This window comes from Rutilus rutilus (genome assembly GCF_951802725.1).
Source record: "Rutilus rutilus genome assembly, chromosome: 8".
NCBI classification, from domain to species: Eukaryota; Metazoa; Chordata; class Actinopteri; order Cypriniformes; family Leuciscidae; genus Rutilus; species Rutilus rutilus.
Window position 1 is genome coordinate 36,536,135 of NC_140222.1, and position 27,197 is coordinate 36,563,331.

At 39.7% G+C, this 27,197-nt stretch overlaps 1 protein-coding gene across 2 annotated transcripts in view; it reads right to left on the reverse strand.

Annotated features, from left to right (window-relative positions):
* Window positions 1–1,349: 1,349 nt before the first annotated feature.
* LOC311296046 (uncharacterized protein) overlaps window positions 1,350–27,197 on the reverse strand; it is a 64,546-nt gene continuing 38,698 nt past the window's right edge. Inside the window, exons 3-7 of one of the 2 annotated variants that reach the window (XM_084417707.1) lie at window positions 23,311–23,426; window positions 3,578–3,886; window positions 2,902–3,204; window positions 2,392–2,508; window positions 1,350–2,294 (exon numbers count right to left, since the gene is read on the reverse strand). In XM_084417707.1, coding sequence (XP_084273833.1) covers window positions 2,215–2,294; window positions 2,392–2,508; window positions 2,902–3,204; window positions 3,578–3,886; window positions 23,311–23,392 — 891 coding nt within the window. In that variant the 5' untranslated portion in view covers window positions 23,393–23,426 and the 3' untranslated portion in view covers window positions 1,350–2,214. Of the gene's footprint in view, window positions 2,295–2,391; window positions 2,509–2,901; window positions 3,205–3,577; window positions 3,887–5,352; window positions 5,573–23,310; window positions 23,427–27,197 lie in introns of those variants that run through there. The other variant, XM_084417708.1, reaches the window with a different exon arrangement.

Sequence of the window (27,197 nt, forward strand, 5' to 3'; positions counted from 1 at the left end):
GTAATGCTGATCAATAGTATTGTTGATTGATTAATTAAATTAAATATCCCCAAATATCCCCAATATTTTTGTCTTATTTTCTAAACCTAAACCACTATTCCATTATAGTGTAAACATGTCCATAAGTTTAAAAGTAAAAGCTTATTGTAAAAACTGTACTGTACAAAATTCCCTGCAAGACACTTAATGGTATTTTGTTTAATGAATTTTTTGGTGGTGTTGTGTATTTGTGTGTATGACTCTGTGCACCTTCTATATATTAGTATTTATATCTGTATAACTAATGTATTTTTTCCAGACTTGTTTTCAGTTATTTTCCCCAACCCTCCCCATTAATTCGGGCTTGGGACCGGCATGGCAGAAGAATCAACTATATGGCTGGGTTAAATAAAAAATATGGGGATGCAGGATTTGATGGAATGACTGCAGAATAACTAAAAACCAGTGCTAGTCAGTGTCATTGAAGCCTTGTACCAAAAAAACATTAATCCAGACAGGACTTCCTTATTCTGGGATGGCAGAATTAAATGCGATATCAAGCAGCTTGCATTTTTGTCTTATTTTCTTTTTAACCTGAGACGGGGGATAAGTCATATTAAATAAAATCCATAATTCAGAGTCCAAACTAATTAATCAATATCTGTTCAAGTGTCCCGCAGCTGCATTGCAATGCATTTGGTAACACTTTACAATAAGGTAACAGCAATACATTTTATACAATTATAATATTTAAAATAATTTGTTAACATTAGTTAATGCATTAACCAACATGAACTAACAATGAGCAATGTTGTCACAATTATGTTCTGTCTTGTCTGCACCTGTTCTCGTTGTCCCTGATTAGTTAACCTTCATCCACCTGTGTCTAGTTTGTTCCCTCGTTTACTCTGTGTATATAGTCTCCCTGTTCAGTCCAGTCTCTTGTCGGTTATTGTTCATGTTTTGTGGATACGCTGTTACATTCTGTTATGCCTGCTTGTTACATTAACTTATCGCCGTTGGAAATTACCTTCATCTGGCAAGCTGTGACAAATATATTTTTACAGCTTTTATTAACCTTTGTGAATGTTATATAATAAAATATTCATTTTAGTTCATAATGCATTAATAATTATTGTTAACAGATACCAATTTTGATTTTAAAAATGTATTCGTTGAGATTAACATTAAGATTAATAAATGCTGTAGAATTGTTGTATATTTTTAGTTCATGTTAACTATGTAATTAATGTTACAAATCAGAAAAAAAAGATCTGCACATAAAGAAAGTGTCCAAAAGCTTACAAAAATGTACTGTCCTGAGGACACAAATAAAGTGCAAAAGTGCAAAAAGTGCTTCTTTTTTTTTTGTGGCAAATTTGTGTGCAGATTTTTTGGGATCTACGCACCACAAGAAGTTGGCTCATTCTTCCGTTTTGGACTAGTGTTTGGCACTACGCATTTCCGTTCTCTGTAAACTAATGTTAAAAAAATTAAACCTTATTGTAAAGTGTTGCCGGGAATACTGTTGTAAAGTAAGCAGGGATGGATGAAATTAAAGTTTCTATGTTTAATGAAATTTTTATGCTGCCTTCACATGCTATCAAAATTATCATAAATATGAGTTTCCTAGTTAAAACTTAGACATGAACACCCTCTCAAATCATATTTACCACTGGGAAGCTCGGGAATCATTTTTATACAGTTAGCGAGTTAGGCGTACCATAAACTTTAAACATGGCAGAGGGGAGAACGATTGCTGCTGACTGTGACTGCTGTTCTTCGGTTTTCCACAAAAGTTACATTGCCTTGTCTTATTAAAGTAGTTCATATTTACATATATGAATAATGATTTGAAGAGTATTGTATATTTTATACACAGCGAAAAAAGCCTGTATATTTGACCGAAATTCCAGAATCTTCAGCAAGCTCACTAGAATATTTATATGGTTGTCAATGGATGGGCTGCTACATTTTATTCAAAACTACATATCTTCAATACATTTATTTTGACTTTAATAAGATTTCCTTAAGAAATTTAGTGTCCTCCATGATTTACTATTCTTTGGGACAACAAAGCAGTTGAAAGCGACAAGCTCATAATCACGATCAGAAGTGGGAACTAACATTTCTCATAGCATGTGAAAGCAGCATTAAACTACTACCGGTATATTACTGAATATAATATGCACATAATGACTTTAAGAGAGATTATTCAGGCATGCGTTTGCATCTTCAGACTTGCTCCTGGATTTTATGTCCTCTTTCTTTGGTCTTCAGAAATGTTTCAGCATGCCCAAATTTCATCAAGTTGGCTGAAAAGCAGAATAAAGCATAAAAATGTTTCCATTTTCACTCATTATGATGAGGAGAAAGTCATGAAAATGATTTTGTTTTCTGTATAAGACCTGCCTTTTTGATATCCTCCTCTTTTTGTTTTGAAGAACATCACTCCGACTATTAATAGGATTACTGCAAAGAATGCCACTGGAATCAAACACACTGGAAGAATTATGGGTCCATAGCGATCTAAAAAGACAAATAAAGACAAAAACTACTATCAAATACATTTAAGGACCTAAAAGTATAGTGGCCATTAGGGCTGGGATTGGTCACTGATTGGACTCAGCTGATAAATACTTCAGGTTACAGGTTTTAAGGTGATGTTACAGTGTAATTACAAAAATAAGTACTCAGTAAAATGAAGTACGAAAAGAATAATTGAAATTATTCTAGCAACAGCTATCATACCTTATATTCAGTTAACAGTGATGAGCTTAATCTGATCTTGATCAGAAACATCCCTTGTAGACATATAGCAATTTTAAACCTTTGCCATGCTAATCAATCAATGAGTTCTGATCAATTATAATGAATTATATAAAGACATGACTGAGAGATACATGAATATCACTGACGTACCTGTACAAGGCGGACAGAGTTGAGTGATGTCCAGATGCGTGGTCTGGTTGCTGATGGGATTGTTCAACACACAGCTGTATGTGTTTTTATCCTGATTTTCCACCTCCAGAGGTAAAGAGAGACTGATGCTGAGATCAGACACACTGATGCTGGACAATACACTGATTCCTCTGTACCAGGAGAGAGTCACATCACTCACATTCACCACTGAACACTGCAGCACACATTTAGAGACTGATGAACTTTCAGATGATGAAGAACATTGTGACGTGTGTCTGATGATGACAGGAACGGGGAGATTGTCTGAAAAACAGAAGAGAAAAAAGATTGTCTCCCCAATTTGTATTTTAGACTGCAAACAGATAGTAAAACAGAAACAACTGGAATCTTTCAGTGTATCGCTTTCTATATGTAGAAATACTTTTCTTATTCAGAAAAAAAGAAGCAGTTGCGGACAAGTTACATTATTGAAACCAAAAATTAATCAAAGACTAAAGTTTCTGAATCTTTCCATTTCAATAAACTAATTTGACGGATTTAAATATTTTTTTCATTGTGTTTGCTGCATGAAAGAGCCTTTATATACTGTTAGTAGGAATTATGACAGTAGGTTCATGCAGAGCTGCTGCCCCCTAAAAGTGTAATGTATCAAGGTTGCTGAATTTAGAATACTCACCATAGACTGTAACACTGAATCTCTTGTATGAAACTCTTTTTTTGCTGGTGATCTTAAGATTATAAAGTCCAGAATCTGCGGTTGTGATGTTTAGGATAGTGAGAGACCCGTCATTATCTAGCTGCATTTTCCTAAAACTCTCATGAATTATGATGCTATTGGCCTTTCCATTGATTTGGGCAACAAGAGTGTTGGCAGGTCCAAAATACCACACTATCAGATCATCATTCTGTTTATTAACACCTGTTTGTAGAGTGACAGAACTCCCCTCCATCACTGCCATTCCTTCTGTCTCAACACCAAACACACCTAGAGAAAAAAATACTATTATTTTTTTACTCACACTATTCCCAGTACTCTCATTATTGTCAAATAACATTAACATAATGTTTCAACTACGGATAAAGACTAACAATGGACATAAAAACAAGTGTTCAAGAATGTCAGTTTGCTGGACATTGAAAATTCACATGTCGTCTGTGTTTTGGTTCTTTGAATTTAGTTTTTTGGCCTGTGTTTAGTTCCTGTGTCTATGGTTGCTTATTAGTTGATTGATCAATCCAACCTGTGCCTTCTTTTAAATGAAAATGAAATGAGGCATTTATGTAACGCTACCACTGTACACCCAAAGCACTTTTTGTTTTACCACTTATTATTTTGTGTAATTATAGTCCCTTGTCTGGTTCAGTTCTTTGTCTCTTCTCTTCAGTGTTTTGTGGTTTGGTGTTCTGTTACCCATTGCATTCTACATTTTAGAGCATTTACTTTAGTTCAAAATAAATATTACTGCAACTAAATCCTCTCCTCAAGTTTTTATTAAATTTTTTATTTAACCTTTATTTAACCAGGAAAGTCCCAAGTTGTGGCAACACACACACCCACATGACAAATAGCATCCTCACCCAGTAAAACAAAAGAACCTGCTTTCCTGCTCTGGTTTGTAGGTATTCTGAGAAATGTTTAAACTGTCCACATCCCTAAACCACCCACCACAGAAAACGTTCTGCACTTTTACAAGCTGTTTTCAAACATAATTTATAAGCTGATTTATAAGCCGTTTTCCTCATTGGGACAAAGCAAGTTGTTAATTGTAATAAAGTAGGGTTTACCAGGACCACACACAAACATATTCAAAACAGATGATATAGAGGAAGAGCAAAAAAATGTAATCTAGACTAAATAGTCTAACATTTTTAAAAAAAGGAAAGAGGGTTTGAAAAAGAAGTCCACATTTCACTCTGCTTATGCAGTTTATGCAAGTATTTTGTTTGAAAACATTTCAGTCATATTGTTGTTGCTTTATATGTTTTGTTTTAAAAAAGAATATGTCATTTTCATAAATTTAGAGTGTTTTGAGCAGTCACAAGTTAGAAGTTCAATGAATTGAATTAAATCATTGAAATCAATGGAGTTCATATTGGTAATTATCATATTGTATGTTCTTATACATTTAATATAATGATATATTCAAATAAAATTTCTCATAAATATCGATGAAAATAAACATTGTGCATTCACTCATTAATGAGAAGTCACTGATCGGACATGATATGGCTTTAATTTAAAAATATTAAGACGAAATAAACAACTATGAAAGTGACATTGAAGTCACTTTAACAACTATTTCACTGTACAATGACAGAAATTGTATTTGTCTCAGTGGCGGTTCTAGCTCATATGGTGCCCTAGGCGAACCACCCTTTCTGTACCAACCCAACTTTTAAATCTACTGACAGAATGATCAAAACTGAAATGATGAAGCTATAAAAACATACCATTTGTGAGCAGTAACGATAAAGAAAGAAACTTGAAGTATCTTTTCATATTCCCAAGACAATGAAGCCGAACCATGAAGCTGAAAATGATGTGGCAGTAGTTCCTGTTTTAAGTCAGGTGTTTATCTGCATAGATGTATTGTGAGTTTGGAGCAGCTGGTGGCATTGTGAGTGGAAAGGAGAACAGACTCCTTTTGTAAGAACAGAAATTGAAACACCTTTTCATACTGTACGTGTTGGGGATTGCCCCACTGAAAACAGGTCAGGCAGTGCCGTTTATTGCACAAGAGTGACCATATACACATAATAGTGTACTTCAGGTAGTTTCTGAAATAAATAATATAACAGAAATAAATATTCACTGTCTAAACTTATTCAACAACTTAAGAGATTGCAAACTCAAATATAAACATCTCTGTAAAGTGTACTGAGACATGAAATATAAATCGAGAAATATATTAGTATGAGTCTGTAATTGTAACGATGAGGTAGGAACGAAGCGGAGAGAGAATCCACATGCAACCACTACTTTAATAAAACAAACAGGTAATCCAGGCCAAATAACAGAACAACGGAACTCAGGACAGGAACAAGAAACAGGAAACAGCTACAGCAAACAGTAATAACAAAGTGCATAATGCAATTGACAAAAACACCAAAATAAGGATTATATAAGTTGGACTGTCTCATTAGGCAGTAATAAATGACAACCAGTGAAAGATAGGCTATTATCTACGGAGAAAGGCACTTCAAGGTAATATCTAATATTACACTGATATTACACTATTATTAATATCAAAGTAATATTACACTTAGAAAGATCGCTAAACATCAACTACACCACAAACATGCTCTAAATTAACGCAGTTGGGATACAGTGTGACAATCTGTGTTATTAACAATATACATAGAAGGAAAACTTACTTTGTCACAAACTTTCTCTTGCACATAAACACTGCACATGTATGCTTGCACGCGATATGATGAGTCCGTACGTGCTGAGAACGCTTCCATTCAGCTTGTTTTTAAGCTAACAATGAATATCCTTCATGCTATTTGTTTTTAACTCACATGCACTTTGCACTTTTTCCACAATGCAATTTATTAAAAATATATATAAATAAATTGTAGACTTTTCCAGTCTTGAGTGGGTCAGTGTGTGGTCAGCCACCCTTTTTGTTCATTCTATGCAAATGCACAAAAATTCCAACCAGCACGCAATGTGCTCTGCTTAAGTAAAACATTTTTGTAAAAAGATGAAGCACTTCAAAAGCTTTTAGGGTGGGGACATAAAAACAGTAAGTCAGGAACAATGTACTATTTTAACACAAGCAGAGTTACTATATACATATATACATTTATGGTAGGAAATTTACAACATATCTTCATGGAACATGATTTTTGGCATGAAAGAAAAATCGATAATTTTGACCCATACAATGTATTGTTGGCTATTGCCACATATACCCGTGCGACTTGTGACTGGTTTTGTGGTCCAGGATCACATTTTAGGTACAGTACAAAAAAATTATTTTAAGTCTCTCTCAACTACTGCTGTAAATTATAGGCCTACAGACCTTACTGTCATTCGGAACATTACTGTAATTTTAAAGGTTAAAATAAATTTTTTTGTATACAAACCTTTAAAATCACAGTAAGTTTTATAATAATAACAACGCTTTAAATCACAGTTATGTTTCTACTCTGTTATGGATTTTTTTTTTTATTAATCATAACTAGCATTTCTTAAAAAAAAAACTTGGACCAAAGGGTGTCTGAATCATGTCCGTGTCATGTGTTATGAATCATCATAACAAGAGGAAATGAAACTAGACAGTCATCTAAATATATAAATCCGTGACTTTGAATAACAAAGTGAAGTAATTCAGATTTGCTGAATTAAACTAGTCGATCTCCGAATGCGAATGAACTGACTCTGAATTTCAGTATTGTTTCTTATATGAGGATCCTTTTTCAAATACAAGGTCAATATTGATTTTCACTAACAACAAAACATCAAAATATCCGTGAATTTATATGGAACTAAGCTTTAGGGGCTTTCCATCTTTACTCTCTATATTTTATTTTCAATTTTACATAGTGTACATGTTACACTTTTAGGAATGAAGCGATGTCACTTCCTGGGGCAACACATTTATTTATCTGTATAAAACACATAGAAAACACTGTTCAAACAAGGAGCACATTTCTCTGCACTTGCGCGCTTCATCTCGTGCTGAATACTACTTCTATGCTCTTATGCTGTGATACCTTTACAAATTATCATAAACAATCACATGTCTGATAGTGCAAATGTCTAAGCTGGTACGTAACACTAGGCGCATTACTCTTTATACAATACTCATTTCTCAAGAAATACATGCTCTAAATACATAAACATTAACATAGATCTAAACATGTGCCGTGCCTGCTATAAAACGACATAAAAGGAAAGGTCTGACGAATACCATCATTAAAGTATTACAAACTCTCTTTTTAAAATGAATACAAGTGAATCATTAAACAGAACCATGAAAATAGCATTTGGAATTAGTAAACAGTAGATATTCAGATCTCAGTAATAGTTAGTCTACATTCACATTACTCTAGCATTGATAACTGCACACATATTTTAATACTCTTTCATATCACTGTTTAAATGATCTTTTAATCCGTTTTACTCCTTCATGAAATATGCTAATGAACTGACTATATCATGAACTATGTTTCAACCGTTTAACAGTTACTGTGTTCTCACTATAAACTCACAAAATGATTAATAAAAGTGTTTTACCTCTGAATCTGACTGGAGTTCTTATTTAACAGTACTGAAATCGTTTTTTACATGTAATGGCTGACAAAGTAATGCTAAATGAGGGTATCAGGTCTATGTGCGTGGACTAAGAACAGACACGTGTGCCTCGTTAACTCAGACTGCCCAGACACGTCTCTACACACGACTTAATAATGTTCGTACACGTCTATTTGGTTAATTATCCCTCGTCTCACACTCACGTCGAGTATATATCTTTTTAAGCCTTTATTCCTCCGTTTTGTTCACGTTAAAAGTTACTAATTTTCCTGTTGAGTTAACACTATCGTCCGCCATTTCACGCACGACACTCGTAATCACAGTCAAAACTCAACTTTTCTTCACGTCTCAGGCACGAACTACAACTCTATAAGAATACAATACTGTTATGAATTTACTAGTATAAAGATTATTGTCAGCTTACCTGTATAAAACACATAGAAAACACTGTTCAAACAAGGAGCACATTTCTCTGCACTTGCGCGCTTCATCTCGTGCTGAATACTACTTCTATGCTGTCTAGCTAGTCAGCCACTCATGCGCCGCGCAACTCCCGGGTGCCCCCTGCTGACGACTCCGAGTTTCACCAAATTGAACACAATGCAATAAAGTAATACAAGTAACTAACAATAACTTTAATAATTCGAAATTTAAAGGGGGGTGCACTGATATCTGTCCTGTTTTACACTCTTAGTGCTACACTCTCCCCCACAAAATTAAATGTCTCCTGACATTTCTGGGAACAAGTGAACATTTCTTTAGAACACCTCAGCCATCCAAGGCCTCCAGTAACCCTTAGTTTGTGTTACCTGACTCTCTGTTACCTTACAGTCTCTTTTAACCAAGGACGGTTGACCCAATGTATCATAACTCAGTACAACAGGCTGATGTCTCAGTCTCTGGGGTCGCGGTCCTACCGCCTGTCGCTCTCCTAGCGTCCGAACCAGCGGGTCGGCCTCTGATTCAACATTCTCAGACCTGTCAGAACTCACATCAGGTCTCTGAGATTGTAGTGGCACATCCTCTTCGCTTTGTAGTGGCACATCCTCTTCGCTATGTAGTGGCACATCCTCTTCGCAATGTAGTGGCACATCCTCTTCGCTTTGTAGTGGCACATCCTCTTCGCTTTGTAGTGGCACATCCTCTTCGTGACGCTGAGGACTCTGCTGAGGCTGGAAAGGCTCTGCTAGAGGATTCAGTGAACCCTGTCTTTGCCGTCTCCCTCGGCCAGGTCTGAGATGCCACTGGTAGTTGCCACTGTATTCGTCACTGGAGGTGTCACTCTGCTCTAGCTGTTGCCGATGCTGTCGTTCTGGCTTGGTTCTTTCCTTTGGAAAACTCTGGGAGTCCTTCTGTGGCTGACGAATCTCTGCTGGTGGCTGGTCAAGGGGAAGGAAATCACAGGGCAGCAGAAGATTTCTGTGAACCACTTTGTCTCTTCCTTTACCATTTTCTGGACTGATCTCATAAACTGGACTGCCATCGGCTTTTCTCTCCTTCACCTTGTACACTTGGCCCTCCCAGTAGGACTGGATCTTTCCAGGACCCCCTCTGGGAGTGAGGTTTCTGAGGAGAACTCTGTCGCCGGGGTGAAGGTCTCTCCCCTGGACTTTTCTGTCATAGAGGACTTTTCCCCGAACCGCCCCCTTGACAGCTGTTTTTGCCGCAATCTGGTATGCCTCTTGCATTCTCGTCTTCCAATGACTCACGTAGTCATCATAGGTGTCATGGGCCTCATCTCTTTCCAGATTGAATAAAAGATCAATAGGCAGGCGAGGAGAACGTCCAAAGGTAAGGAAATAAGGCGCGTAACCCGTTGCCTCATTCTTTGTGCAGTTGTACGCGTGGACAACTTTCGCGAGGGACTCCTTCCAATCCTCCTTCTCCTCGTCCTCCAAGGTACGCAGCATGGACAACAGGGTACGGTTAAACCTCTCCACCTGCCCGTTACCCTGGGGGTGGTATGGTGTCGTGTGTGAGCCCTGGATGCCAGAGAGTTTTTTCAAGCTAGCCATCAGTCTGTTCTCAAACTCTTTGCCCATGTCGTGATGTAGTCTGCTTGGGAACCCGAACTTGAGTGCAAAGTCGTTGAAAATCTTGTCAGCTACTGTTTTGGACGATTTATTCCTTGTCGCGTAGGCCTGCGCAAACCTCGTAAAATGGTCCATGACCACTAATATATACTCATAGCCATGCTTGCATTTCTCCAAATGCAGGAAGTCTATGGAGACGAGCTGGAAGGGATAAGTGGTCTGGATGGGCACCAGAGGTGCACGGCTCTGCTTACTCGGTTTCTTCTTCTTGAGACATTCGCACACATTACTGACAAAATGTTCAACATCTTTGCTCATCTGTGGCCAGTAAAACCGTTCTCGTATCAGGTCAAGTGTCCTTTCGACCCCCAAGTGACCCATGTCCTGGTGCAGTTCTTTAAAGACCAGCGGATGATAAGCTTTGGGGAGCAGCAGTTGTTCTCGACGGGAAGTTCTGCGGCGCAAGACACCATCTGGACCAACTTGAACCTTGAGCCATTGTTTCAGCAGTACGGCCACTGCAGGGTTCTCTGCTTTCACTTCAGTTCTACTTGGCCTCCTGCTCTGTGACTTGTACCAAAGGACTCTCGACAGGATTTCATCCTCCTCCTGTGCTTTGCGGATTTGATCTGTGGTGAGAGGTTGGCTGGTTCCACTGTCCTTCACCATGCTCAAAGCACTGACCTGAATCAACCCCACACCCCGGCAAGGGTTTCTCCTTTCCGTTATGACCCTCTCCATGGATGCACTGATTACATCTTGACTGGCCTCAGCCGTACAGCAACTCATGTAGTCCTCAATATCCAAGGGCATCCGTGACAACCCATCTGCATCGGAGTTGTTCTTGCCTGGGCGGTACCGGATGGTAAAGTTATAATCGGCCAACTCCGCCACCCATCTGTGTCCTGTTGCGTTGAGTTTTGCGGTGGTGAGTACGTATGTTAGTGGGTTATTATCTGTATATACCACAAACGATGGGGCATGGTAAAGATAATCCCGGAAACGTTCGCAGATGGCCCACTTCAACGCTAAAAACTCTAGCTTTCCAGAGTGCAGATGGTACCTCTTCTCTGCTGGACTCAGGGTGCGGGAGCCATAGGCGATCACTCTCATCTTCCCCTGCTGTCTCTGGTATAACACCGCGCCCAGACCAACTTGGGATGCGTCACAATGTAATACGAATGCCTGGGTGAAATCCGGATATCCAAGGACAGGGGGCTTCGTGAGTACATCTATTAACTGGTTCAACACTTCCTGGTGAGAGTTGGTCCACTGTACAGGTGTCTGCGATGGTAAGTGACCCTTGTTTTTCTTTCCTGTTTTACGGGGCTTCTTCACAGTCGGGTCTGGAGTGCACTTCTCGGGGTTGGGGACACTGAGTAAGTTATACAGCGGGTGGGCCACACAGGAGAAATTGGGGATGAAGGGTCTGTAGTAGGAGAGGAACCCAAGGATCTGGCGCACATCACCCACTGTGGCAGGGGTCTTCTCTTTTAACGCCTGCACCGGAGCCATCTCTGCAGGGTCCATTGTGTAACCCTCTCCTGTCACCAACTTGCCAAGAAACCTCACACTCGATCTAAACAGCTCACATTTCTTTGGGGTCAGCTTCACACCATGTTCCTTGTAACGCTGGAGAACAAGACGGATGTGCTCCAAGTGCTCCTTGAAGCTCCTACTGTGTACCAGGTTGTCATCAAGGTACGGGAGGCAAATTGTGTCCCTCAGGTCTGCCAAACAGTGCTCCATACTCCTCTGAAACTCTGCGGGTGCCGAGCTCAGGCCAAAGGGTATGCGCACCCATTCATAAAGCCCCCAGGGTGTGATGAAAGCTGTGAGAGGGCGGCTCTCCTCATCCAGATAACCCTGGTGGTACGCTTTACCCTGGTCTAAGACCGAGAACCATGAGCTCCCACCCAAAGCATCCAACATATCCTGAATCCTCGGTATCGGATGGCGGTCGGGGACTGACTTACGGTTGAGTTCTCTGAAGTCAACACAGAGACGAAGACTGCCGTCTTTCTTGCGGACACACACCACCGGTGACGAATAAGGGGATCGAGAGTGTGTGATCCACCCTCTTCTCAGGAGATCCTGCAAGTACTCCTTAACCTCATTGTGAAGAGGCTTTGGAACGGACATGTAGGTCTTTTGGACAGGGCTGGTATCTTGGAGGGTTATATGCATCTTGAGGGATGGTATACAGCCCACATCATCACTGTCAAAGGAAAAGGCTTCACATTCCTCCCTCAACACCCTCCTTACCGCCTCCTGCTGTCCTTCTGGGAGATGACAGAGATCTACAGGGGGGTCCCATGACATTGGTCTTCCTGCTTGCTTGTTATCTGGCTGTGTTCTACTTGCTTCGCTAGACTTTGTCTCTCTGTTGTCCTTCATTACGACTGTCGTCTCATTCGCTTTCGTTCGCACCGGTGCTGTGTATACGGTCTTGATGGGCTCCAGGTGACCAACCACTCTGTGACGGTCGAGATAGATGGTGCGATCCGTAGTGTTGGTCACGGAGATGGGTATGTATGGCACTCTTTTTTCTGGGATCTGCACCAGTACATCATTGTATATCACGCCTTCTGGTGGAGGATTAAGCATGTCAGGTGAAAAGAACATCTGTTGGCCTTGGGCTCGTGAACTTACATGCGCTCTTATATAGACGGTGGTGACTTGTTTTGCTGGTATGGGTACTCTTTTTCCGCCAGTACGAACTACTCCAGTCTCTGAACCAGCGTTCTGCATCAACTTCACCACACGATGAGCAGTCTTCACTGTTATCGCAAAAGCTTTACTCACTTTGTGTGCCAGCTGCTTCCTTTCACCTTCAGTGCCTTCCTCTTTTCTGTTGAGGATGGCCTCAATGACGTTGTAACCGATAATGGGGTCACTGGCAACTGCTGGGTCGCTTGACACTAGTACTGGCACTTGTAAATCATTTGTCTTGGTGTGGTCACTGCCTATTCTGAAACTGACTTCAATCCAGCCGATATATGGAATGGGTGTGTCATTAGCAGCAAAGACTGTCAGTGTCTCATCCCCCAATAACTCTGAAATGGGTTTGACAACAGTGTGGGGTAGGTGGTTCAGTCGCCAGAGGTCATTCACAATGCTGGATTGTGCTCCCGTGTCCCACAGGGCTCTAACTGGGCAATTGTCCATAACGCAATCCACAATGCATCGGCTACCCACAAGGCTTATCAACTGTGGCTGGTGTCGAGGCGGTATGTAGTTAATCACACTTACAGCTGATGAGGCTCCAGCTGCTCTCTTTTCAAAGGCTGTTGTTGGTTGCATGACTGGGCTGGGTGGTGGCTGCTCGTTTCGGGGCAATTGGCTTTGGACTACTGCTGGCCCCACCTCAGTAGTCCCTGCCCGTTTCCCGATGTGGTTCTGCACCCGCGAGAGAAGTGGCCCTCCTGCCCACATTTGAAACAATGCGAACAGTTCTCACCTGTTCCTTCCTCCTTGCACTTTTTGCAGCCTCTCCCTCCCGGCTTCAGTCCAAGAGGGCGGGGACTTGCCTCCATTACAGCCCGAAACATCTGCTGCATTTCCTTGCGAAGCTCTTCCATCATCTGCTGCGCGTTTATGCTGTCAGGCTTAGTCTCATTCCGCTTTACTGTTTTAATTGACGCTGTTGAGTCGGACTCCATGTGTTTAGAGGGACTCTGGCCAGGCGTGGATTTTACCTGAGATTCTGCTTGAAGCTCTTGTACTTTGGGAGTTTTACTAGCAGTGGATCTTTTTCGTTTCTCTTGTCTCTCACTTTCGACTTTGGCCGCCTCATCCACTTGCTGTATCAGTTCCTCATCTGTTATGCTCACATCGCTGAGGTGGGGTAGAATTTGGAACTTTACAGAATCGCTCAGCAGTCCAGTTTCGATCGAGCGGAGGAACTTGCGCTGAATGACGGCTCTGCTGTACTGCTCATCGGTGTCTTCGTTCGCGGCTTTCCATAACAGTTTCTCTTTCAGCTCGATCGCACGGAATACAAAGTTCAGGGCAGTCTCTTTGGGCTCTTGGGAGATGTTAAGAAGCTGGTGGTAAAGCTCTGTCGAACTGTCTACTCGATAGTGGCCCTTCAGGATGGTGAGGAGTGCATTGAGGGTCAGCCCACGCTTGATCTCTAACATGTCTCTCAACGGCAGTCCTGGACTGACAGCCCTGATTACAGCCTCAACCACTTCAGTCTGTGTGTGCCCCTTTTGTATTCCCAACTCAATCTGGCGGACTAAACTGAGATACGACAATTTGTCCCTCTGCCCACTCTCTCCAATTTGCCCACAAATTTTAAACTCCCTTCGCATCGTTACCTCCGGCAATGGGCTAACTGGCTCTAGCCGGCTCTCGAATGGTGAATCAGTCTTTAAAAGAGAGGTGTGTGGTGAGAAATCTTTTTTTAGTTCTTCTTTTGTAGCCGGCTTCTCTGATGGGTACACTTTATCTGACTGACTACGCCCCCTACTTTGTCTTTCAATGAATGATAATAAATCAACACAGTACTGTTCACCTTCATCACCATCTAGTTTCTCCTCAAGCTCATCCAATTGACACTCGGCCATCCTGATGAGCGCCCTCCGTGTCCTGCTGCGGGACTCTCCACTGTCCAGGCTATCACATTTCAGGTACCTGCAGACGTCAACGAGAGAATCTTCCCCTAGCTGCCACAGAGCTGCACTCACTTTATCACGTACGTTCTGACTGGCGTCCATTTTGTTCAAGGTTCGACTCGTTGGGAAGGAGGGGGTTAATGGTGCTGGTCACTCTGTCGCCTCCTCCTGGCTGGCTCGCCAAAATATGTTACACTTTTAGGAATGAAGCGATGTCACTTCCTGGGGCAACACATTTATTTATCTGTATAAAACACATAGAAAACACTGTTCAAACAAGGAGCACATTTCTCTGCACTTGCGCGCTTCATCTCGTGCTGAATACTACTTCTATGCTCTTATGCTGTGATACCTTTACAAATTATCATAAACAATCACATGTCTGATAGTGCAAATGTCTAAGCTGGTACGTAACACTAGGCGCATTACTCTTTATACAATACTCATTTCTCAAGAAATACATGCTCTAAATACATAAACATTAACATAGATCTAAACATGTGCCGTGCCTGCTATAAAACGACATAAAAGGAAAGGTCTGACGAATACCATCATTAAAGTATTACAAACTCTCTTTTTAAAATGAATACAAGTGAATCATTAAACATAACCATGAAAATAGCATTTGGAATTAGTAAACAGTAGATATTCAGATCTCAGTAATAGTTAGTCTACATTCACATTACTCTAGCATTGATAACTGCACACATATTTTAATACTCTTTCATATCACTGTTTAAATGATCTTTTAATCCGTTTTACTCCTTCATGAAATATGCTAATGAACTGACTATATCATGAACTATGTTTCAACCGTTTAACAGTTACTGTGTTCTCACTATAAACTCACAAAATGATTAATAAAAGTGTTTTACCTCTGAATCTGACTGGAGTTCTTATTTAACAGTACTGAAATCGTTTTTTACATGTAATGGCTGACAAAGTAATGCTAAATGAGGGTATCAGGTCTATGTGCGTGGACTAAGAACAGACACGTGTGCCTCGTTAACTCAGACTGCCCAGACACGTCTCTACACACGACTTAATAATGTTCGTACACGTCTATTTGGTTAATTATCCCTCGTCTCACACTCACGTCGAGTATATATCTTTTTAAGCCTTTATTCCTCCGTTTTGTTCACGTTAAAAGTTACTAATTTTCCTGTTGAGTTAACACTATCGTCCGCCATTTCACGCACGACACTCGTAATCACAGTCAAAACTCAACTTTTCTTCACGTCTCAGGCACGAACTACAACTCTATAAGAATACAATACTGTTATGAATTTACTAGTATAAAGATTATTGTCAGCTTACCTGTATAAAACACATAGAAAACACTGTTCAAACAAGGAGCACATTTCTCTGCACTTGCGCGCTTCATCTCGTGCTGAATACTACTTCTATGCTGTCTAGCTAGTCAGCCACTCATGCGCCGCGCAACTCCCGGGTGCCCCCTGCTGACGACTCCGAGTTTCACCAAATTGAACACAATGCAATAAAGTAATACAAGTAACTAACAATAACTTTAATAATTCGAAATTTAAAGGGGGGTGCACTGATATCTGTCCTGTTTTACACTCTTAGTGCTACATACAAATTTAAGAATACAAGGAAAACAAAACAATACAACCATAACAAAACAAAACAAAACAAAACAAAACAAAACCAAGGGGAGTTGGACTAACATAGACCAGACTTAATCCTAGATGAATTATTACAGTGAGAACAATAAATATACACTATTCCGACTTGAGGAAATCTACGAAGGGCTGCCATATAGTTTGAAATTGGCGATGAGATTGGGACTCCAAGGAACGTAACCTCTCCAGTTGTATGACATGAAACAATTCACATAACCAAGCTTTGAACGATGGAGAGTCTGAAGATTTCCAGTTTAAAAGTATTCTTTTTTTCGCAAGAGTCATGCCCATCAATAGAGGTCGTTGCTGCGATCTGGGAAGAGTATTCAATGTCTCAGAGGATCCAAGAATTGCAAGACCATGGTCTGGCCTAACCTCCTTTTGAAAAACTTTTGAAAAAAAATCTAATATATCAGTCCAAAAATTAAACAGTTTGTGACAAAACCAAAACATGTGTGACAAAGAACCCTCCTCTATTTTACATCTGTCGCAAACTGGAGAAATAGAATTGTATATTTTACTCAACTTCGTTTTGGAATAATACAATCTATGCACCACTTTAAACTGAATCAACCTGTGTCTCACATTTATTGAGCAATCTTGGATCTTTTTGAGACTGTCATTCCAGGTTTCATCGGACACTTCTTCATCAAAATCCCTAGTCCAGGCTTCTTTTATATGATTGGTGTTCACAGGCAGTTGGAAAGAATTAACACAGCGTGACACCAGATGTCTAGAGCTTGGATTTACCAAAAAAAGTGTGCTCAAATGTGTTAAACTCTGGTTTGTCAATAAATTGTGGAATAACCATTTGAACATAATGTCTCACTTGTAGATATCGAAAAAAAAGGACCTTGGGAGATTAAATGCATATTGCAGTTGGCTAAAAGATGCAAATTTACCATCTATATAAAGATCCCCAATAGACATCAGACCTTTACTTTTCCATTCAATAAAACCTCGGTCTAGCTGAGAGGGTCTAAACATCTGATTGTTAGCAATGGGTGTGAGGATCGAGACGTCAGGTGATTTAAGATGTTTCCTTATTTGATTTAATATTCGTATTGAATTTTTAACAATTAAATTAGTACCAATTAGTTTTGTTGAAGGAGAGACTTTTGAGAAAAGTAAAACTGGGAGACAAGATGTTGTAAGATAAAATGTCTCTATCCTAAGCCATAGAGGATCAGCCACAGAGAAAGTTTCACTAGGAATACCCCTCTGCCAATATGATAAAGCCCTGGCATTTGCTGCCCAATAGTAATATTTAAACACTGGGAGCCCCAGGCCTCCCATCTGAGTGGGTTTCTGTAAGTGCGCTTTTGCAATTCGGGGAGTCTTGTAAGCCCAAATAAACGGTAGGATAACTGAATCCAAAAGATAAAAAGAAAAAGTGAAACAGGTATATAAATAGGCAAATTTTGAAAAAGGTAGAGGAACTGTGGTAAAGTGACCATTTTAATTGCATTAATTATGCCTATCATAGAAAGCGGAAGGAGCCTCCATCGCTCTATATTATCTTTTAATTTGTCCATCTTAGCCAAAAAGTTTAATTTAAATATTTGCTTGGGGTTCTTAGGTACCACAATGCCAAGATATGTAAAGTGGTCTTCGACTATTTTGAAAGGCGAGGGACCAACCTGGCTGGAATTTGTGTGTCTAGTGAGTGACATAAACTCACTTTTGGACCAGTTAATAGAATACACGGAGATTTTACCGAAAGCATTAATATAATCAAGCAAATAGGGAACTGATTTGGCTGGATAAGAAAGATATATTAATAGATCATCAGCATATAGACTAACCAAAGCTTCATCCTTTCCCATCTTTATTCCATGTATATGTGGGTGACTTATAATCCCTACTGCTAGTGGTTCCAACGCAATATCAAAAAGAAGAGGGGAAAGAGGATCTCCTTGCCTAACTCCTCGATGCAACTCAAAAGGGTTAGATTTGTTAGAGTTTGTAAGAATGGATGAACGAGGACATAAATATAGAATTTTTACCCACTTGATAAAACGACTCCCAAACCCAAAGTGTTCCAGCGTTTTTAGCATAAATGGCCACTCTATTTGATCAAATGCTTTTTGGGCATCTAGTGAGATGATTGCTCCTGAGGCTTCCTTACCATTGCAAAAGGAGAAACGACCTGGTATAAACCCACTTTGGTCTGGGTGTACTATTGTTGAGATATGCTTTCCAAGTCTGTTTGCTAACACTTTTGTTATCACCTTCTGATCAAAGTTAAGAAGCGATATAGGTCTATAATTGGCTGGGTCCGTGTCGTCTTTTCCTTTCTTTAGTAGAACACAAATATTGGCCTCATATAATGAATTTGAGAGTCTGCCATTTTCATATGAGTCATTGATCATTCTCAATAAGTAAGGGGCTAGTTTTAAAGAGAAGGCTTTATAAAATTCACATCTAAAACCGCCTGGACCTGGTGCTTTGCCCAACGGAAAAGACTTGATGGCCTCTAAGATGGCCGCTTCAGAAAATGTGATTTCTAGATCTTCTTTAGCAATTTTATCTAACTGGGGAAGACTATCAAAAAAAGATTCATAATCCTCTTGACTGACATTGCATTTTGAGGAATAAAGATCAGAGTAAAAATCCCTAAAGAATTCATTAATTTCTTCTGGATTGGTTACAATCTCAGCTGTGTTTGACTTTATTTGATGAATTGTTTGCTTTGCTTGCTCGCCCCTTAACTGTCTCGCTAATAAAGTTTCTGGTTTATCGCCTAATTCAAAGTGTTTTTGTTTCAGTTTAAGTAAGAGATTCTCAATTCTTTTGCTCAAGATCGAATTATATTCATATTTTAAATTCAGTATCTTATTATAATCTTGTTGTAATCCGGAGATTCTATATGCCTGTTCTAATGTTGTGAGTAAATTTTCAATTATCAAAAGCCTACTATTGCTATTTCTCTTAAGCCGCTTTTCCACCGAAATTACCCGGAACAATTTGTCCCAGGAACTTTTTTCCCAGGAACCTTTTTTGCCCCAGACCGGTTGCTTTCTGCGTTTACACCGCGGTCTAAAGTACCGGGAAGGTAAACTGCGCGCAACTGCTCCTCCCAGTCTGCGACGGACAGTAATCAGTTTTGAGCGCCACATTTATAAGTATGGAGGAGATTCAAACTGTGCTGCAGTTATTGGTTTACTAACGAGGTAATTAACATAACAAAATAGACGAGCACTGATACTAAAGCGTGTTCAGAAAGCTCGTATGCGTATCAAATTAGACAAGGTATGTTGTGAGATGACTGGGACGAACGCGCAAAAATTTCCTTTTGCGCAAATACGCTTAAAAAAAAGCCTGAACCCCGTCTATCAATCATAAATAGTGACAGTCTTGTAGCTAAATAGTTGTTTGTTACCAACCTCAATGCGCTATTTCAATCCTGTTATAGTAAATTTGTAACATGGTTTGCCTTGCAAAAGATGACAATGTGTAAACATAATGACTTAATATTAAAAGCTGTGGCAGAAAAGAGACGAGCACTGATAAAGCGTGTTCAGAGCTCGTAATGTTCAGAGCTAACGTTAGATATAAAATTGTATGTTATCAGCTATTGCGGACATTGGCCGTGAGATGGCTGTGACGAACGCGCAGAAAGTTTCCTCTTCCACAAATACCCAAATAATAAAGCCTGAAACTCGTCGCCAGTCCCCCAGTTTTTTTTATTAAATTCCATATTTGCAGACAGACAACTTTACTGCATGAAGCCACTTTTTAAAAGGGAGGTTAAAAATAAAGAAAATGCTGCGTGGAGTCATCCAACCAAAATGCGGCGTGAACACAACCAATCAGCTTGTGCAGCGCACAAGTCCCACCCCTGAAAGTTCCAGGACTTTGAAAAAGTACTACCTCATGAGCAGGGACTATCGGAGGGGGAAATATTTACCCGGAACTTCATTTAGACCCTGGTTCCTGCGGTGTAAACACATCGAGTACCAGCCCAAAGTTCCTAGTTCCTGGGGAAAGTTCCTGCGGTGGAAACGCGGCTTTATTAGCAGTTTCAAAAGCAATAATATGACCCCTTATGACTGCCTTAAGAGTATCCCATAAAATTGAATCAGAGACTTGGCCATTGTCATTATTCATAAAGAAATCATCCAATTTAGCGTTAATGTAGCTTTCAAAAGCTGGGTCTTTAAGTAGGTAAGGGTTGAATCGCCAATAATAACTTTGTCGTGGCAGGATTTGATTAATCTGAAGTGAGATGGGGCTATGGTCTGATATCAGCATGTTATGGTACCGTGTACCAGTTATTCTGTGTATCAGTTCAGAAGTGACCAAAAAACGGTCAATCCTAGTATAAGATTTATGAACATGCGAGTAAAATTAACCGTTGGAATGTTGACGGTGCGTTGCGCATTACGAACGCCATAACAGAATACTTCAAGAAATCATCAGGGGTGACAAAAGCTGAAATCTCCGATGCCTGAGAAGTAAGGGGAACTTGCCAGTAACCCTTCAGGAGATCTAATTTTGTAACAAACTTTGCAGGTCCAACTCGGTCTATGCAGTCCTCCATACGTAGAAGTGAAAAGGAATCAAGTTTAGTCACTGCATTGCGATAGTCAGTTCAGAAACGAACTGAGGAGTCAGCCTTAGGAACTAATAAATAAGGCAAACTCCACGCACTCTGACTAGGACTTGCAAAATTATTCCGGCGTAGAGACTCCACCTCAGCTTTCATCAGCTCACGTTTCCTCGGGTTGAGCCGATAAGGATGCTGTTTTATGGGTCGCGCATCCCCAAGATCGATATTATGCTTAAGTACTGTAGTCTGTGACGGAATCACAAAAGAGCGAGCGATGATTTTTAATTAACTCGACGAGATCTTCCTTTTGATTTGGAGTTAAATTAAAGAGTTCATCAGACGACCACAGGGTACAGAGAAATCCTGGTCAGCAACGTCATCTGCCACAGACGACGCAACAACGACTTTTGGCTTAGCACTATCGAGAACAGATTCATCTCTTACATAAGACTTTAACATATTAATATGAACCATTCCAGACTTCCTCCTACAGTCAGGCGTTGAAATCAAATAGTTTGTGTCAGTCAATTTCTTTGTCACTGTGTAAGGACCTGATAATTTTGGCTGCAGAGCAGAATCTGGTGCGGGCATTAACACCAATGCAGAATCACCCAGCTGGAAAGAACAAGTGAAACTTTTATGGTCATAATACTCCATCTCAGCCTGTGACTCAGCTAAATTCATCCACGCTCTCTCACATGCATCGCGACGTTCACAAATAGAAGTAACATAATCGGACACAGATACCAGCGGTGTATTGTCAGCAACCAATTGTTCGCCTAATAATTTTAATGGGCCTTGGATCATATGTCCAAAAGTGAGCTCTGCAGGACTGTAACCTAGTGATTCTTGAATAGTTTCTCTTATCGCAAATAAGAGCAAAGGGAGATCATCAGCCCAGTCCTCACCCGCTTCAACACAGTGCACTCTCATCATCGATTTGAGCTTTTTGCTTTGATATTACACAATGCTTTTGCCCCCGGGAAACGTGTCGCCGCACACATTAGCGTCAAAATATATTGATAACCCACTCTCGACTTTGGTAGGGGACCAACACAGTCTTAAAAGAAAGGCGCTCGATTGGTTCTCCCATTACTGGAATAGGCTGCAAGGGAGCCGGATGAATTATTTGATTGGGTTTGCCAGCGAGTTGTGTGACAGGCACGTCAATACTTTGACTCAGAAAATCTTAACTCAGGCCAAAAATAATACTTAGCCACTCGAGTGAACGTTTTAGTGCTGCCTAAACGACCAGATAATGGATGGTCATGAGCAAATTTAAGAACTGCCATTCAATAATCAGAAGGTAATGCAATCTGATAATCTGGGCATAATCCGGTAGGCTATCTTTATCATTATGAGATAACCACTTGCACATTAAAACGCCTCGGTCCTAGAAGTATTGCACCCCATCAACATTACCTTCTTTACACTCCACGGCCTCCACACAGCGCGTCAAAGAAAGGTCAGATCTTTGGGCTTTACAAAGTTGCTCTCTCCTCATTGTCAAACAAGGTTCTTCACCAGTGACTTCACCATCTGTTTTAACCACACTGGGATGTACAGATAATCTTAACTCAGTGACACGAGTGACTGCACATGTTGAAAGTGTTAAAGGGAATTTACTGCCAAGCTCCGCTTCGTCAACCGGAGTCTCTACTACCACTGGGGGAGAAAAACCTTACCAACAGCCAGGTCATTTCCCAAAATTAAACTCACATCCTCTACAGGCTCAACTCAATTCCCCTGAACCAGAACATCGGTTCCTGTATAAGTTTCACTTGAAAAGTTACTTTCAAGGATAAACGATTGAACTGCTCCTGTGTCTCTCAACATACAGATGGATTTTACAGTGGAATCAGAAGAAATTGACACATTACCCTTAAACATAAAGGGAGTAAAAACAGAGACATCTGAAAAACTTTGCTCCTCAACATTAGTCACTGGTTCAAAAACAACATTAGGCAAATTTTTAGGTTTTGATACAATATTCAGTTTTCCCCCCAAGCGTCACAGTCAGCAATAAAAGGATTAGGGTCTAAGCAATAAAAGCAGACTCTCTTATTCTCAACGCTCTTACCCTCCTCATTACGCTGCACTGTATGTGTCACGGGCATTGAGCGAGTAAACACCAAAGGTTTCTCAGTACTTGAAAGCGTTAACATACTGTAATTCAGGGCAGCAGCAGAAGCAAATGCAGTCTTATGGGTAAGATGATATTCATCTGCTAACACTGCAGCAGCTGAAAGGGAATTTACCTTTTGTTCATTAAGGTACATTAATAGCCTGTCTGACAAACCGTTCTTGAAGTCCTCTAACAAAATCAGCTCTTGTAACTGATCGAACATAGTTGTCTTAAATGCAGCTGCAATCACTCCCATCGCCAATCAGATCCATCCTCGTCAACAGCTCCACCTGTGAGCAGTTATAGCAAAGAGACAAGAGATTGGGACACAAATGGAAAAGTACACACACACAATATACACCTTTCCAAACAACCCTCAAGTATATAACCTTTTGTAACACCTCCCCACCAAAAAGATGGGATCTAAAAGTTTAGAGTATTGTAAGTGCCAACTAATTTATTTTTTGCACAAAAAAAAAAGAAAAAAGTTTTGTTATTGAATGAAAGTGTCTGAAATCTCCTAATTTCTGTCCGTTAGCATCACACTACTGTAAATGCTAAAAAAGGTGTGATGATCTGCAGAAAGGAGCATGTGGAGTTGCTTGAGGAAAGCCACAAAATGTTTAAATCCTCTTGATTGTTAATCTATGGAGTTAAAGTAATATCATAACCTCCTGTTTAAAAAGCTCACAATACAATACACATATCCACAAATGTCATTTTGTACCTGTACTTATTTTCATTTAAAGATTTGCATTGCAGTAAATAAACAATTCAATATCAGGTATAAATAATGACTGGCAAGGCTTTGGATACACAGAGGTACACAGAACAGATATATCAATGTAGAGTTTGTCTTCCTAAAGTACATTTCAACATTTGTTCTGAGAGTAGTGCTGTAACATAGGAGCGCGGGGCACAACCTAACGCGGGGCTAGTTGTAACGCACTTGTTTTAAATACTTCCGCACATGCTTGGATGATGAAACTTTGTGTATTTACTAGTTGCCATATCAACACTATATAGAAAAAAAAATCCGCAATTTTTTTTTTTTTTTTGTGGAAGATATCCATAGACATTTATTAAACCATAGCAAAAGTAAATTTCTTACTTAAGTAAATTTTTCATCTCTATTTTTTGTGTTTATTTAAAATAAGACAAATCTGATATTATTTTAATCTCCAAGATGTTATTTAACAGTTGAGATAGTTATTTAATGCTTCGCTAACTAGCAGAAGACACTAGCAGGGTTTAAATCCCAGTTGTGCAGGCGGGGGCATGTTGTAACACTGCGTTACAATGTGCCCCTATTAGAAATATGCTATTCTATTCTATACTTTTATTAATTTTATTAAGAAAACGTGAGAAAAAGGTAAATAAAGACTGAGAGTCAATGTTCAGAAATGACTAATTATTTATTTGTTTTGAACTATGTTGTATAGCTGTGTTTTCATTTGTTCGTAGTCCAAACTCAAAAATGAGTTTATATTTAATTATTAAAAATTGCCATTATTTTATATGAAAAAGTTTTTTAATTGTATTTTATTTAGAAAATATTTTAGTTTGTTTTGTGTATTTTTTTTATTAGATCAGATAACATTTTAAGCTGTCATATGGTCATGTTACAATATGCCCCTCGACATGTTACAATGGACCCCACCTATGGGGCATGTTGTCACATTCCACTTCCATTCTTTCGGGGTATATCAAGAAAAAAGTATATACTGTATTAATAAAACAAAAACACATAATTGTAGTAGACATGTGGGAAATTAATGTGGGAAAAAATAAATACTCTGAACCATAAGTAGATTTACACAAACTGAGAAAGTCAAAAAGCGTTACTTTGTGCCCCGCTCTCCCCTACAGTACGAATAAAAAAACAAACACATTTGTACATAACCATTTCCACAGGCCTATAGATAAAAAGAGTGCTCCCCCTACAGGTTCCTGCACCAATAACATTCACGAGCACTCTGCTCAAAGAGGAAGTAACAAAGTGCAAACCACATTTAATAACTGATAACATCCTGAATGAGACCACAGTCAAACTCTGGTGATTGGAGATTGTTCCACCTGCTCTCCGTCACACACACATTCAATAAAAATAAGATAAATGAGTAGAGACTTACAGCGATCAGGCACAACATTATGAACACTGACAGGTGAAGTGAATAACGCTGATTATCTCTTCATCACGGCACTTGTTAGTGGGTGGGATGTATTAGGCAGCAAGTGAACATTTTGTCCTCAAAGTTGGCAAGCGTAAATGGGAAGCATAAGGACTTGAGCGAGGGACAAATTGTGATGGCTAGACGACAGGGTCAGAGCATCTCCAAAACTGCAGCTCTTGTGGGTTGTTCCCAGTCTGCAGTGGTCAGTATCTATCAAAAGGGGTCCAAGGATGGAACAGTGGTGAACCGGCGACAGGGTCATGGGTGGCCAAGGCTCACTGATGCACGTGGGGAGTGAAGGCTGGCCTGTGTGGTCCCTGTAGCCCCATATGGCTCAAGAAGTAAATGCTGATAGAAAGGTGTCAGAATACAGAGTGTATCGCAGTTTGTTGCATATGGGGCTGCATAGCCGTAGACTAGTCAGGGTGCCCACCGCCGAAAGCACCAACAGTGGACACGTGAGCATCAGAACTGGACCACGGAGCAATGGAGTGGCCTGGTCTGATGAATCACGTTTTCTTTGACAAGCCCCACCTGGCACCTAACAGGACTTAAAGGATCTGCTGCTAATGTCTTGGTGCCAGAGACCACAGCACACCTTCAAGGGTCTAGTGGAGTCCATGCCTCGACGTGTCAGGGCTGTTTTGGCAGCAAAAGGGGGACCAACACAATATTAGGAAGGTGGTCATAATGTTATGCCTGAACGGTGTAACAGAGAACATTGAGAAAGTTTTAAATAATATACTGCATAACGCATGTGTTGGATCATGAGCACTGCAGACAAAGAAAAAAAAAAAAGATTCAGCCTGAGATTCCTGATGGCAACAGCAATGCACTCCTATCCTAATGTACACTGTAAAAAGTCAAATAAAATAAAAAAACACTAAAAATGCTACTTAATAATTTTACTGTAAAACATGCATATTACCATAAAAGGTAAATCTATATAACACTGTTAGAGCCAGTCTTACTGGACCTTAATCTTTGTAATTTTTTTTTGTGATATCCAAAATACTCAATACTTCATTCATTCTTCCAGCCAAAAGAACATAATCCTGTGATGTTAAAAACCATGAAATGGAGACATTCCCTTATATCTGTTATCACAACACTGCATAGCTTTGAATATATGATTATTGGACTGTGGAATAGTTCAGTGCTTATTTTAGTTATCGATTATGCACATAAGTGTTGATGTTGTTTTTTCTTCATTATTTTAGTGTCGTGTCATGTGTTACCTTGTTTTGTCTTTGTATGATCCTGTAGCTAAAACAAGTATACTGTCGATTTCTTACGGACATTTATGATGAACTATGGTTGAAACTGGTGGTTATCAGTGGAGTACATTGGTACATTTACATTATATTACTTTGTAGCAAAGTTCGTCGTTATCGGAAGAAGGAGGCGGGAACAGGCGAATGTTCAACAGACTTTTAATAAATAAATAAATCAACAAATACAAAAACTAAAGTAGGGGCAGCAGTCCCTCATGGACATTGACATTGGTCCAAACTGATAAACGGTGCGTGAAGCACAAAATAACGAGTAGCGCAGTTTTGTTTCGCTTTCATTACGTTTGCAATACGAATACATGTATCGTTACACCCCTACTTGTAGACCTACTTGTAGACTGAAGACTGATGTAATGATGCAAAAAAAATCAGCTTTGTTATTATCACAGGATTAAATCACATGTTAAATTCATTCAAATAGAAAATAGTTCTTCTAAATTGTGTAATAACTTTTCACAATATTACTGTTTTTTTGTTCACATTATCCAGCCTTGCTGAGCATAAGAGAGACATTTAAAACAAACTAAATTACTCCAATATTTGTATCTCTTTTAGATTATATCATATAGCTGTTAATAAATATATTAACATATCA